Genomic DNA, 13,257 nt, shown 5'->3' with positions numbered 1-13,257 from the left:
GTAGACAGTTAAATATACACCTATTAAAATTACTAAAATATTAATTAAAAGACCTAATTTTGTAAAGACTGAGCACCAAGAAAAATAATGCTTATAAGTAAAAAGAAACAATTTAAAGTTATCTCAGAATTGTAAAATTTATGTACATATAACAACTAGAATTCAAGGGGAAAATGGAAAATTACTTAAGAGGTAAGACTGTGGGTTACTTTTCTCACATTTTTATTACAGGCAGTTTTGTACAATTAAAAAGGGAAAATATATAAATAAAGAGAGAAAACAATAAGGATCATATACAGAACAGGCAATTTCGCCTCTATTTTAAATTCTATCTTACGACATGGAAGGAACATACTCCTTTTTGAGAAGCCTAACTTTCAGATCAACACTGAGAATCAACATTACTGTATTTTTCATTTAATCAAAGTTTTGATACAAGCAAAATAAGTTTCCATTCCACTTCTATCCCCCACTGCCCAGTGATAAGTGCCCTTTATTCTGCCACTGGCTACTCAGGAACTCCATTAGAAATGCCCCCCAGTCTTCATTATTATATTTATCAGGGATCTCTGATTTCCCCCCCCCCAAAAAAATGGTGTGAAAAATGAAGCATGTATGCCCGTTTTTCCAGGGAGAAGGTTCATGGCTTTTATCAGATTCTTGAAGGGCCTAGTGCTCTAAAAGAAAACTTAGAAATAATATTATGAACTTTTCTTCCCCCTCATGTTAATTTTAATAACCAATTCAATAAACTATATCAATGGCTTAAATAATGTTATTTATTTGACTATTTCCAATAAGGGGTCTTCTGAATTCCTCTTCTCAATCTCCAAAGCCACTTTCAGACTAAGACCTTTATATTTCTTTTCTTTATCATTTATAGGCCAGGTAAACTTCATCTTTATTTACAACTTTTACAAGCACTGCTGCTACTCTCCACCATCTATTTGGAACCTATTTCTACCTTCATAGATTATTTTAGAACCTAGCTTTCTCTTTCCCCACTCTAATTTCATCTCCCCAACACTAAGCAAATACTAAACTCATCATCAATCTCATTTTTTCTATTCCTCTTCTTAGATCAACAAGTACTATAAGAGGCAGAACAATATAAATTTGCCCCCATTAAAAACTTACGTGAATTTAAATGTAGCCTATGTTGCTACTAGAAACCTACTTACTACCAGTAATAAACTAGGATCACAAAGTAGAGATTCTATTTATACAAAGTCCCTGCAGATCAGAGTCAGGAAACTACAGAATTGGAAGAAACTTTAGAGATCAAGTAGTTGAACCCTTACAGAAACTGAAGTCCGGAGGACTAAACAATCTGTCCAAGATAATTAAGAGTAGAAATAGAGCTCAAGTATTCAGATGTCCTAGTGACAATATTCATTCCATTACACCATGCTATGTCCTTTGTACACCAGTTTTTTATCCCCTTTAATATTTATAAATCAAACTCTTTCAAATTATCTGTATTTTCTCTGGTAAGATTTTCTTACTACTACACTACTACCTCAAGACCCCTTAACAGTTTGCAATACCATTTCTTCCTGGCTTGTTGGGTGAGAATGATATAGGGGACAAGATTTGAAAGCTTTACTGAAATCAACATAGACTACACTTCTAAGTAAGTACCCTGTCACTCTCTCTCATATGAAGAACTGAATTGGTTTGGTCCTGCTCTTCTCAAAACCAAGCCACTGCTTCTTCATAACTCATATTTGTCTAATGATTGCAAATTACTATTTAATGATTGTTCACTTGTCTCCTAACACCAAAGCCAAGACTAGAATCCAACTCTTCTGACCGTTTACCAATGTTCTTTCTGCCAAATCACCCCTTTTAAAGTGAGTTGTGATGCTGAATAATATAAATTTAAGCCAGTTCTATCATTAAGAAGATATCTATTTAAATTATAATCAATGGTTATTTGTTCTGCCACTTAGGTCATTTAAAAAGTCATTATTGCTCTCCCAATAAAAAGACTATTAATTTAAGAAATTAATTTTATATGTATATTAAATCCGTCTTCCTGCAACTGAAGTCTATGTTCCTAATGAACTAATGTTCCAGGTAAGTTCAGGTATCACTGAATTATTAGAATGATATCTTTTAATTTAAAAAAATTGTCCTTGGGGCACCTGGGTGGCTCAGTCGGTTGAGTGTCCGACTTCAGCTCAGGTCATGATCTCGCAGTTGGTGAGTTCAAGCCCCGCATCAGGCTCTGTGCTGACAGCTCGGAGCATGGAGCCTGCTTCAGATTCTGTGTCTCCCCCTCACTCTCTGCCCCTCCCCTGCTCATGCTGTGTGTCTCTCTCTCTCAAAAATAAATAAATGTTAAAAAAAAATTTTAATTAATTAACTAATTAATTTAAAAAAATTGTCTTTCAGGTACTTTAAATTTCACTGAATCACCTCTCACCCTCTTAAGTTCCATGCAAAATTTACTTAAAAACACCCTTAACTTTTTCCTGTTGTTTTTAATTTTCTTATTACATTTCATATCTTCTCAGTAATCACTGCCATCTCTTGATATGCATCTTATAATGAAAAACTTAGATCTTAAAACTAGGATCTCTAAAAAGCAAAGCAGAATCATTTCATTAGTATTATTATATTCCACTTCAGTTAATATGATGTCCAGAAGTAAAGTCTCTTAGTAGCAGCCAGTCAGCAGTGGGGAGTATAGGAAGAGGGAATTTTCTACAGGAAGATATTAAAGTTCTCATTCCTTGCCCATGATGTAAACAAATGAAATGTGAGCCAGCAAATGAAAACAAAACAGTACCTATCCAAAAGAACTACTAAATAGAGCATACAAGATAAGTACACTAAAACAAAAGGTGTGCCAGATCTAAATGGAAATCATCTTCTACAAACCAAAGAAAAAGGACAGACCACTCTGCTGCATGCAGTAAGCCAAACGACATGAGAGAGTCAAAAACAAATGAAGAGAGTTCCACTTCTGGCATGACAACATAAGGATCTCCTTAGACCCACTCCCCAGAAAAACTGGTAAAATTTATAAAAGGACAACCATTTAAAGTCCCTAGAAATGGGACTGGGGGCATATAGCAAATGAAGTAACATTTACTCAAGAAAAGCAACTATTCAGTAAGAATAGCAAGTCTGTAGCGTCTGAACCAGGACATACTCCCTGCCTCCCCACTCCCAGTTTGGCAATATGGAAACTCCCCTTGAGACTGGTGCAGCCAAAAGCACAGTACATTACCCCCCTCTCTCCTTCATAAGTTCCTAATCAGAAGACTATCCTCCTGGGAAAGTCAGGATATCAGCATTTTTCGTCTTTCCCCCAGAAACCTATTGCTGAAACTACATGCTGGGATAACGTGGTCAAGAAGGAGGGGCTCCATTGTTCCACACAGCTCCATGGGAGGGACAAAGGCTCTACCTTGGGTATGGTGCCACTGAGAATACTTGATTGCTAAAGGCCCAATCACCCTGACCATGATTCCTAAGAGGCTGGTTCCATACCAGGAGAGGCAGTCAAAAAAAAAACTCCTCTTACTCTACCTAGCACTCAACTCCTAAAGGGGAGGTTTAACTAAGAGACAAATGACCATTGTCTCCAGCCCCAGCTTCAGAGCTGTGGCTGACAGATTTTTGTCTGGAAGGAGAAGAAGGCACTAAAACAAATAGCTCCTCATCTCTTCCCAGAGGAATTGTCTTCACTTACAACTTGATGTGAGGAAGTTCAAGCCTCAGGTTGCTCTCAAAAACAGTGGAGGTTCTGGTGAAAGCTAAGTAGTAGAACACTAATGAAATCATTGGACACAGAAGCTAAACCATAGGTCAGCTGGTATGTCCCAGAGAACCAGAAAACCAAGAAGGGAGACAGATGGGAGGAGCCTGCCTGCGGTCAGAACAAATCTCCAAAGTTGACCTCAGAGCTTTCACTTCAAAGGAACCCCAATTTGACTGCTTCAGTCTGTGCAACAATTTCTGCCTCAAGAAAATGATTGATTTCAACAGTGCAATCTGCCAGCAACTAATGGAACATAATTGGGAAAGAGGCAAAGAAAGCCTCACCAAAACCACTGTCATTCCAGGGTAACTGTGGACATACCCTTTAAGGAGCAACATAAGAAGCACTAAATACTGTGAAGTGGAAGCAGGGAGGTGGGCGGAGAGAAACAGCACTAAAATAATCCATCCAGTCTTTAACCAAATAAACAAGCAAGTAAATAACAAGAAGCCCTGAGAAGGAGGGGACTAGTACCCAGAGTTACATTATCTAAAATGTCCAGTTTCCTGGGGCGCCTGGGTGGCTCAGTCAGTTGGGCATCCGACTTCGGCTCAGGTCATGATCTCGCAGTTGGTGGGTGAGAGCCCCGTGTTGGGCTCTGTGCTGACAGCTCAGAGCCTGAAGCCTCCTTCACATTCTGTGTCTCCTCCTCTCTCTGCCCCTCCCATGCTCATGCTCTGTCTCGCTCTCTCAATAATAAACGTAAAAAAAAAAAACTTTAAATGCCAAGTTTCCAAAAAATTGCAAGACATACAAAGAAACAGGAAAGTATAACCTATACACTGAGAAAAAAGCAGGCAAGAGAAACTGCCTGTGGTTTTGACCAAATGTCACATTGAAAAGTAAAGGCTTCAAAGTAGTCATTATAAATATGTCCAAAGACTAAAAGAAACCACGTTAAAGAAATAAAGGAAGGTGTGGGGCGCCTGGGTGGCTCAGTAGGTTGAGCATCCGACTTCAGCTCAGATCATGATCTCACAGCTCATGAGTTCAAGCCCCACGTTGGGCTCTGTGCTGACAGCTCAGAGCCTGGAGCCTGCTTCAGATTCTGTGTCTCCCTTTCTCTCTGCCCCTAACCCACTCACATTCTGTCTCTGTCTCTCTCAAAAATAAATAAACATTAAAAAATTTTTTAAAAAGGAAATAAAGGAAGATGTGATGATGATATAACATTACATGAAGAATATCAACAAACAGGAATTATTTAAAAAGAACTAAATGGAAATTCTAGAGTTAAAAAAATACAACAACTAAAATGAAAACTTTACTAAAGGGGATTGACAGCAGATGTAAATTGGCAGCAGAATTAGTGAACTTGAAGACAGAATAGAGATTATGCAATATGAAGAACAGAGATAAAAGAGAGTGAAGAAAAATGAACAGAGCCTCGGAGAAATGTAGAACATTAATAATCACACCAACATATGCATAATGAGTGTACCAGAAAGAAAGAAAGAAAGAAAGAAGAATGATAAAGGGGAAGAAAAACTATTTGCTGAAATAATGGCTGTAACCTTCCAAAGCTTATTAAAAAGAACTTATTAAAATATAATTTACTCATCCAGGAAATACAACAAACTCCAAGGAGGAAACATGCAAAGAGAGCCACACATACTTTATAGTAAAAACATTAAAAGCCAAAACAAAGGGAACTTCTTGAAAGTAGCAAGAGAAAAAAAAAAAACTCCTCACTAACAAGGGGACCCAATAAGAGTAACAACTGATTTCTTAGCAAAAACAATGCATTGGCTGGAAGGCAGTAGGATAACATTCAAAGCACTCAAAGAAAAAAAACCTGTCAAGCAAGAATACTATATACCGAAAACTTACTTTTCAAAAATGAAGGCAAAATAAAGACATTCCCAGATAAATAAAAACTAGGAAAATTTGTTACTAACAGAACTACCCCACAAGAAATACTAAAGTAAGTTCTTTAGGCTGAAAACAAATGACCTCAGACTGTAATTGAAACACACACACACACACACACACACACAGCACCAGAATGTATAAATGCACACTTTTTAACCTTCTTCTTTGAACTGATTTTAAAAAGAAACTATATAAAAAACTTGTGCGCTCTCTCTCAAAAATAAATATTTTTTAAAAAATAAAAAATTAAAAGCAACTGTATAAAATAATATGGATAAAAATTAATTGTTGAGCTTATGACCTGTAGCGATGCAATATATTTGCCAATAACACCACGAAGGAGATGGATGGGAGCACAGCTATACTGGCATAAGGAAATGATTCCAGATGCTAAATCAAACACAAGAGAAGATACGAAGAGAAACATAAATGATAAATACAAAGGCTAGTATAACAGGGGCGCCTGGGTGGGTCAGTCGGTTAAGCGTACAACTTGGGCTCAGGTCATGATCTCGCAGTCCGTGAGTTTGAGCCCCGCATCAGGTTCTGTGCTAACAGCTCAGAGCCTGGACCATGCTTCGGATTCTGTGTCTCAGTCTCTCTGACCCTCCCCTGCTCGTGCTCATACTCTCTCTCTTTCTCTCTCTCAAAAATAAATAAATGTTAAAAATTTTTTTAAAAAAAGGCTAGTATAACAAAATAAATATTTACTTGCCTTCCTGTCTTCTCTCAGCTTCTTTAAAAGTCATAAATTATATAAAACAATAATTATGACAATATATTGTTAGGATTGCAACATTTACAGATGTAACATATATTAAAATAAAACAACAAAGTGGGGAAAGGAAACTATAACTATACAAAAGTTGTTTCTATATATCACTAGAATTACATTATAAAATTCTTAGAAGAAAACATGGTAATTCTTCATGAACTCAAATTTGGCAATGGATTCTTAGGTATAACACAAAAAGTATGACAAAAGAAAAAAATAAATTTGACTTTATGAAAATGAAAAGCTTTTGTGCTTCAAAGGACATTATCAAGAAAGTAAAAAGATAACCCACAGAATGGGAGAAAATATTTGCAAATCATATATCTGATAAAGGACCTGAATGTAGAATATATAAAGAATTCTCATATCTCAATAATAAAAAGACCAATAACCCAATTAAAAAATGGGCAAAAGACCTGAATACACATTCCTCAAAAAAAGATATGCAAATGGCTAATAAGCACATGGATAGATGCTCAGCGTCTTTTGTCATTAGGGAAATACAAATCAAAACCACAACGAGATAACACTTCACACCTACTACGATAGCTAGACTAAAAAAGTAAGATAACAAGAACTATTGGCATTGTCGAGGATGTGGAGAGACTGGAACCCTCCTGTATTTTTGAGGGTGATGTAAAATGGTGTAGTCCCTTGAAAACCAGTCTAACAGTTCTTAAAAGAATTAAACATAGAGTTATCATATGATCCAGCAATTCTACTCCTAGGTATCCACTCAAGGGAAATGAAAATTTGCACATGGATGCTTATAGCAGCATTATTCATAACAGCCAAAAGATAGGGAAAAAAACCTATGCCCACCAACCAATGAATGCATAAAGGCAATATTGCATAACCACAGTGAATATTATTTGGCTATAAAAACAAATGAAGTACTGGGGCGCCTGGGTTGCTCAGTCAGTTAAGCGTCTGACTTTGGCTCAGGTCATGATCTCGTGGTTCATGAATTCGAGGCCCACATCCAGCTCTGTGCTGACAGCTCAGAGCCTGGAGCCTGCTTCACATTCTGTGTCTCCCTCTCTCTGCCCCTTCCCTGCTCATGCTCTCTCTCTCTCTCTCTCTTTCTCTCTCTCTCTCTTTCTCTCTCTCTCTCTCTCTCTCTCTCAGAATAAATATTAAAAAAAAAAAAAATGAGGTACTTAATATATGCCATAACACAGATGCACCTTAAAAACACAATACTACTAAGTGAAAGAAGCCAGTCTTAAAAGACCACATATTATATGATTCCATTTATGTTAAATGTCCAAAATGGACAAACTATAGAAACTGAACATAGATTAGTGGTTTCTTAGGGCTGGTGAGGGAGGGAAATGTGGGTGGGGGGGGGGGAAGGGTGATAGGCAAAAGGGTAGTAAGGTTGTTTTTAAGGTAATAAAGATGTAAAATTGGCTATGGTGACAGTGATACGTATCATTACATATACTAAAATCCACTGAATTTCAGGGCACCTGTGTGGCTCAGTTGTTTGAGCATCCTACTCTTGATCCATGCTGAGCTTGGAGCCTGCTTAAGATTCTCTCTCTCTCCCTTTACCCCTCTCCCCTACTCGTGCTCTAAAATTTAAAAAATTAAGTTAATCATTGTTAATTATAAGTGTGCTGATTGATTTTACAAAAATAAAAAAAATAAAAACCACTGAATTGCACACTTTAAATAGGTGAATTATATGGTATGTGAATAAATCTCAAAAAAGATTTTTTTTTTAAAAACAAATGAAGAAAAGTATATGATCAGGATCAGGATCAAGAATTAACTCTTTAAACATAGATAAAAAGCACTGTGGACTAACCACATACCATATAAGTATTGATGAAAAAAGTTCTATCACTCATAATTCATGTCTTTTTATTTTAGGGAGAGAGAGAGAATGAGCATGAGTGGGGGAGAGGGGCAGAGGGAGTTCAGCACAGAGCCCGATGCTGGGCTCAATCCCACAATCCTGAGATCATGACCTAGGCCAAAATGAGTCGAATGCTCAACCAACTCAGGTACTCATCAGGCGCCCCAAAACTCACGTCTTTTTAATATTAACTAATGTAGTAGAGAGGCAACTGTATAATAAATCATTACAATTTAAATCTTATCATATTTTAAATCATTACAATTTAAATCTTACCACACTTACAATTTTAACAAAAAAACTTTTATGTTTAAGGTGTTTCCCTCTATTAACAGTGCTCTAGTGTAAGTATCTTTACAATTCAACATTTATTGTATGCTTAATGCCTGCAAGAGTCTTATTTACCTTTATATGAATACCTGACAGAGAAGGCAATAAATGAATGAATGGCCTTAAAGGCTGCCATTTATCTATACTAGGATTTAGTTACCTCATCTCTAAAATTAGAAGGCTGGACATGATCTTCTCTAAAGCAGCACTGTTGGACAGAACTTTCTGCAATGATGGAAATGTTCCATATCTATGTACCTTTTTAGCCCTTGGAATGTGGCTAATGCAACCAAGGAATTAAATTTTTAATTTAATTTAAATTTTAACAGCCACATGAAGCTGGTGACTACCATATTGCACAGCATAGATCCAGTAAATAATCCTGTGTGAAAAACACATTTTACAATGCATCCCAGTAATCGCATACATGTGTCAATGTACATATACACGTAAAACAGTACATAAAACAATACTTCCCTTAATATGTATAAAGCACTGACATTTTCTTTCTTATTCTACTGAATTTCATATAAAAAAAGACTGATCCAACTTATTAACATGTTTCATAACACTGCACTAAGGTTCCTTTCAGCTCTAAAATATTATGCTATATACTAATAATTGTCCTAAAAGTATGAAAGCCTTATAACCATTCCTTCATCTCCCAGTTAAATCTACATTTTTTCAAATTATGGCAAGAGTTGCATGCCTTTAAGAAGCAGAAAACAAAAGTAACATCTTTGTTTTTCACACTTTGGAAATGTTAACCACAGGGAATGGTAGGATGTACAGAAGACAGTGGAAGAAGAAAGTTGTGGGGACAGTGTTCATGAAAAGAGAAATTTATTTCCATCACTTCCTCTGAAACTCCCAGTAACTTCTCCTTCCCCCCATCCCCCCAGCCTGACAAAGTCCTACAAATATTATCTTAACTTCATTAGGCTTATTAGAGGACTACAGAATAAGAATGGTTCCCAAGAGGTCATGTGTTACAAAATTTCAACTATAAAGTGTTTTAAAACCTTTAATAAAATGATCTGGATTTGCTTCTAGATCTAGGCTGATCTGCCGCTTCTTTTTTTTTTTTTTTTTTTAATTTTTTTTTTTAAACGTTTATTTATTTTTGAGACAGAGAGAGACAGAGCATGAACGGGGGAGGGTCACAGAAAGAGGGAGACACAGAATCTGAAACAGGCTCCAGGCTCTGAGCTGTCAGCACAGAGCCCGACGCGGGGCTCGAACCGACCGACCGTGAGATCATGCCCTGAGCCGAAGTCGGACACTTAACCGACCAAGCCACCCAGGCGCCCCTGATCTGCCGCTTCTATCCTGAACTCCTCAGTAGCCTAAACTACATGCAGTTCTACAAATGGTCCATACTCTCTCTTACCTGTGGGCCTTTGCACACACTATTCCCTCTTTAGCTAATTTCTCTTAATTTTTTAAGGCCTTGGCTTAGTAGATATCAGTTATTCAAGGCATTTTCCCACCTCAAAATTAGATTAGATGCCCTTCAAGTATACTCTTTCAGTACTCTGTACCCTTCCCATCATTGCACTACTGTATTTATAATTGCCTGTTTACTTACCTTTTTCCCTTACTAGATTTTAAACTCTTCAAGGACAGGGCCTATATTTTATTCTGCTGTAACCTCTACTGCTGTAAAGGTGTTCAATAATCACTGGATGAACAAATGCATATAATTTCTCCGGCATTCCACATGCCTAGTGTCATTCTCTATTCTCCCTGCTTAAATCTCCTCAGTTCTATCACCAGCATGAGATCCTCTCTATAATCTGGTCCTTAATTATCCCTATTTCCTCTAGATGCTTACTGCCCTTATTGTTTATACTATTCATTTGATATTTAACCTACTTACATTGTTTAGTTATTCTTGTAATACATAGATACAAACTCCTTAACTAAACTGATCTTGAAGGCATTAATTTATGTTTCTCTTGGTACCCTCATTATCTAGCATAGCGCTATGTACAATGTAGACATTAAATATCTGTTCACGTGGAATCAAAATTTATGAGGGTGCTTCTCAAACAAAACTGACAATGCTTCAGCGATACTGATGAACAAGTGGTGGCAATTAAACATTTTGCCAATATATAGGAAATAAAAAGATATACCAAAGTACAAATATGAATATTTTTTTGTAACTGCTAAGAGAGAATTATGGACACAAGTTAAGAGACACTATAACAAAAACTACATTCATTAATTAAAGATAAGCAGCCTTATGGCTTCCAAAGCGACCTGTGTACACAGAAGAACACTATTTTCAGATAAAAAGACAATCGTGTTTACATACGAATTTAGGGCGGTCTATGTTTTGGAGAGAAAGATAGGTATGGTTTTTGGCCTATCAGGAAGCACTGTCAGCAGAGAGTTAACTGGTGCCAACTCAGCCTCTTGTTTACAGGTAGTTCTGCTGTCATGTTACAATGCTCCCTAAATACTACTTTCAAGAGAGTAAAATCTGAACCATGGCCATATTAGTCCCAAATTCCATTACTAACTTTGGAAAAGTTGCCAGTTTTCCTTGCATTTAGAAAGGTAAGCAATCTGGGGATCCCGTCTACCCCATCTTTTAAACTACGAAGGGCAGGGGGAGGGAAACAAACACGTAAATCCTTTGAGAATAACTAGTGCTCCAGGTGCCCTCTGCCCAGAACCTTCCGTTCCATTCCCTTGCCGTACCACAAAGGTTTTCTTCCCCCCTTCCTCAAATTACCAACCCTAATTTCCTTCACTTACTGATGTTCTGAGTTAGCCCTGACAACCTTTCTTCTTGGCTTTCTCTCTGACCCGAGGACGTGAGAGCAAACTTTTCCATAGGTCCCTTTGTCCTTCACCCTACTCTTCCACGTGAATGTCATCTCACCTGGGAAATTCGAGCAGCTCCCGAGGCGCCGAGCTGACGTGATCTCCGCTGAGGACCTGCACCACGGACAGAGCCTAGAGACCGAATCAGAATCGCCACGTGCCGACACTTTTCAAAGGCAGTCGCTGCGGCTGCCCAGCGTGAAGAATGTATCACGAGCAGCGCCATCTTGAGCGAGGAAAGAGGAACCTAGAGCAGAGAATTGTGGGACGCTGGCGGACTCCACTCAGCTACCTTAATCTTCTCTCTCCTCCCCCTCATTTTCTCAGGGCCCGAGACCGGAAATAGCTTCTCTGCAAGGAGTCAGGTACTTGGGCTTAACAGCTATATTTTCTAGGGCCTTTGAGTGTTTTACACAACCGAGAATTGCAGAATAACGTCTTTCTCTCTTTTTTTAGATTTGCCACATAAAATACAGGATGCACAATTAAGTTTGAACTTGGGATAAACGAGTCATTTTTTAGTATGTCTCAAATACTGCATTTGCTAAATCCGCCAACCCCTATCTTGTCCAGTCATTCTACTTTTCTCTTACAGCCTTCAACTCAGTGCAACGCTTCACTCCGTTTTCCCTCTGCATATTTTTCTCTTCACTCTCTTGTCCACTAACGCTTAGATTAAACTACAGATACTAATTTCCCCAGGGTGGAGACTTCAGGAAGCTTGAGATTCACTGGGTTTCGGGCTTATTCGCTTTCGCGCAATCCTTGGGGCAGTTTTCCTTTGGTCTGTTGCTCTTGGGACACACACACACATATTTACTCTGCTAATTTGCATCTCTTTCTAGCTTTTCCATTTGGTTTCTGCAGCATCCCTAATTACTGCAAAACAGCTAGATTGGCTAATGGATGGTAAAGTGAAAATGTATGGAGGAAAAGTCCATTTTTAAAAACAGGTTTATATTCTTTTTTTTATCATCAAGCAAAATGATACCAAAATAAATATGTTACAGTTTTCCAGAAAACTGCATTTCCAAATGTCAGCGTTGCCTAAAACCCTGTAGACAGTGAAGCAGTTGCAATTTTATATACATTACTGCCTTCTCAAAGTTTTTACACCAGACAGGTAAATAATTATGAACTCCTTATATAGAGGCATGATGGACTGATAAGTCTGATGAAGACAAAAGAAATGCATGGCCCATGTAGTTACTTTGTTTCAAGATTCATCCTACACTCAGGTTTCCAGAAAAGAGGATGCTTGAGCAGAGTTATTTAAAGAATAAAATTTCCAACTGAAGAGGCTGAACGGAGTACCATATAAAAGAAATGTCATGTTTAAAAGCAAGAAGGTATAAGAAAACATTTCCATGTTCGAGATTCTAGGGAGCATATGATAGAGTAGCAGGAGAGAAGCTCGGATAAGCAGAGGCCTGATGGGGAAGGACCTCATATTTCATTCTTAGAAGTTAGTGCTTGATACTACAGCCAGTGGAGAGTTTTAATCAGGAGAGTAACATGATCAGATTTGTATTTACATTATACCATTCTGGATTAAGTGGAAAGGTCGTACTGAAGGGAGTTCAGATTGGAGTCATGAAGTTAGTGCAATAGTTCAGTTATAAAATAAAGGCCTGAACATGGCAGTAGCAGTGGAAATAGATCAGTTCCAGAGATATTATGAGATAGCATTGACAGGACTTACTAATTGTATGTTTCTGGCTTATTATTGTCTTGTTAACAGATTAGTAATGGTCTCTTTTATTAATGCCTATGTCATCATCAGTAAATATTTATTCAGCATAGATTCTG

The 13,257-nt window shown here is 37.6% G+C and overlaps 1 protein-coding gene across 2 annotated transcripts in view; it reads right to left on the bottom strand.

The window, feature by feature from the left end:
- The window catches only part of ABCB7 (ATP binding cassette subfamily B member 7), a 163,987-nt gene extending 152,288 nt beyond the window's left edge, over positions 1 to 11,699 (bottom strand). For both annotated transcript variants that reach the window (XM_019438180.2, XM_019438181.2), the window contains exon 1: positions 11,507 to 11,699. In XM_019438180.2, the coding sequence (XP_019293725.2) occupies positions 11,507 to 11,674 (168 nt within the window). In that variant the 5' untranslated portion in view covers positions 11,675 to 11,699. The remainder of the gene's footprint in view (positions 1 to 11,506) is intronic.
- Between the last annotated feature and the right edge of the window lie 1,558 nt (positions 11,700 to 13,257).

Source organism: Panthera pardus, unplaced genomic scaffold (assembly GCF_024362965.1).
Source record: "Panthera pardus isolate Hobbes unplaced genomic scaffold, ASM2436296v1 HiC_scaffold_27, whole genome shotgun sequence".
NCBI classification, from domain to species: Eukaryota; Metazoa; Chordata; class Mammalia; order Carnivora; family Felidae; genus Panthera; species Panthera pardus.
The sequence above is the reverse complement of the archived record's forward strand: the minus strand, read 5'-3'. Positions and strand labels throughout refer to the sequence as shown.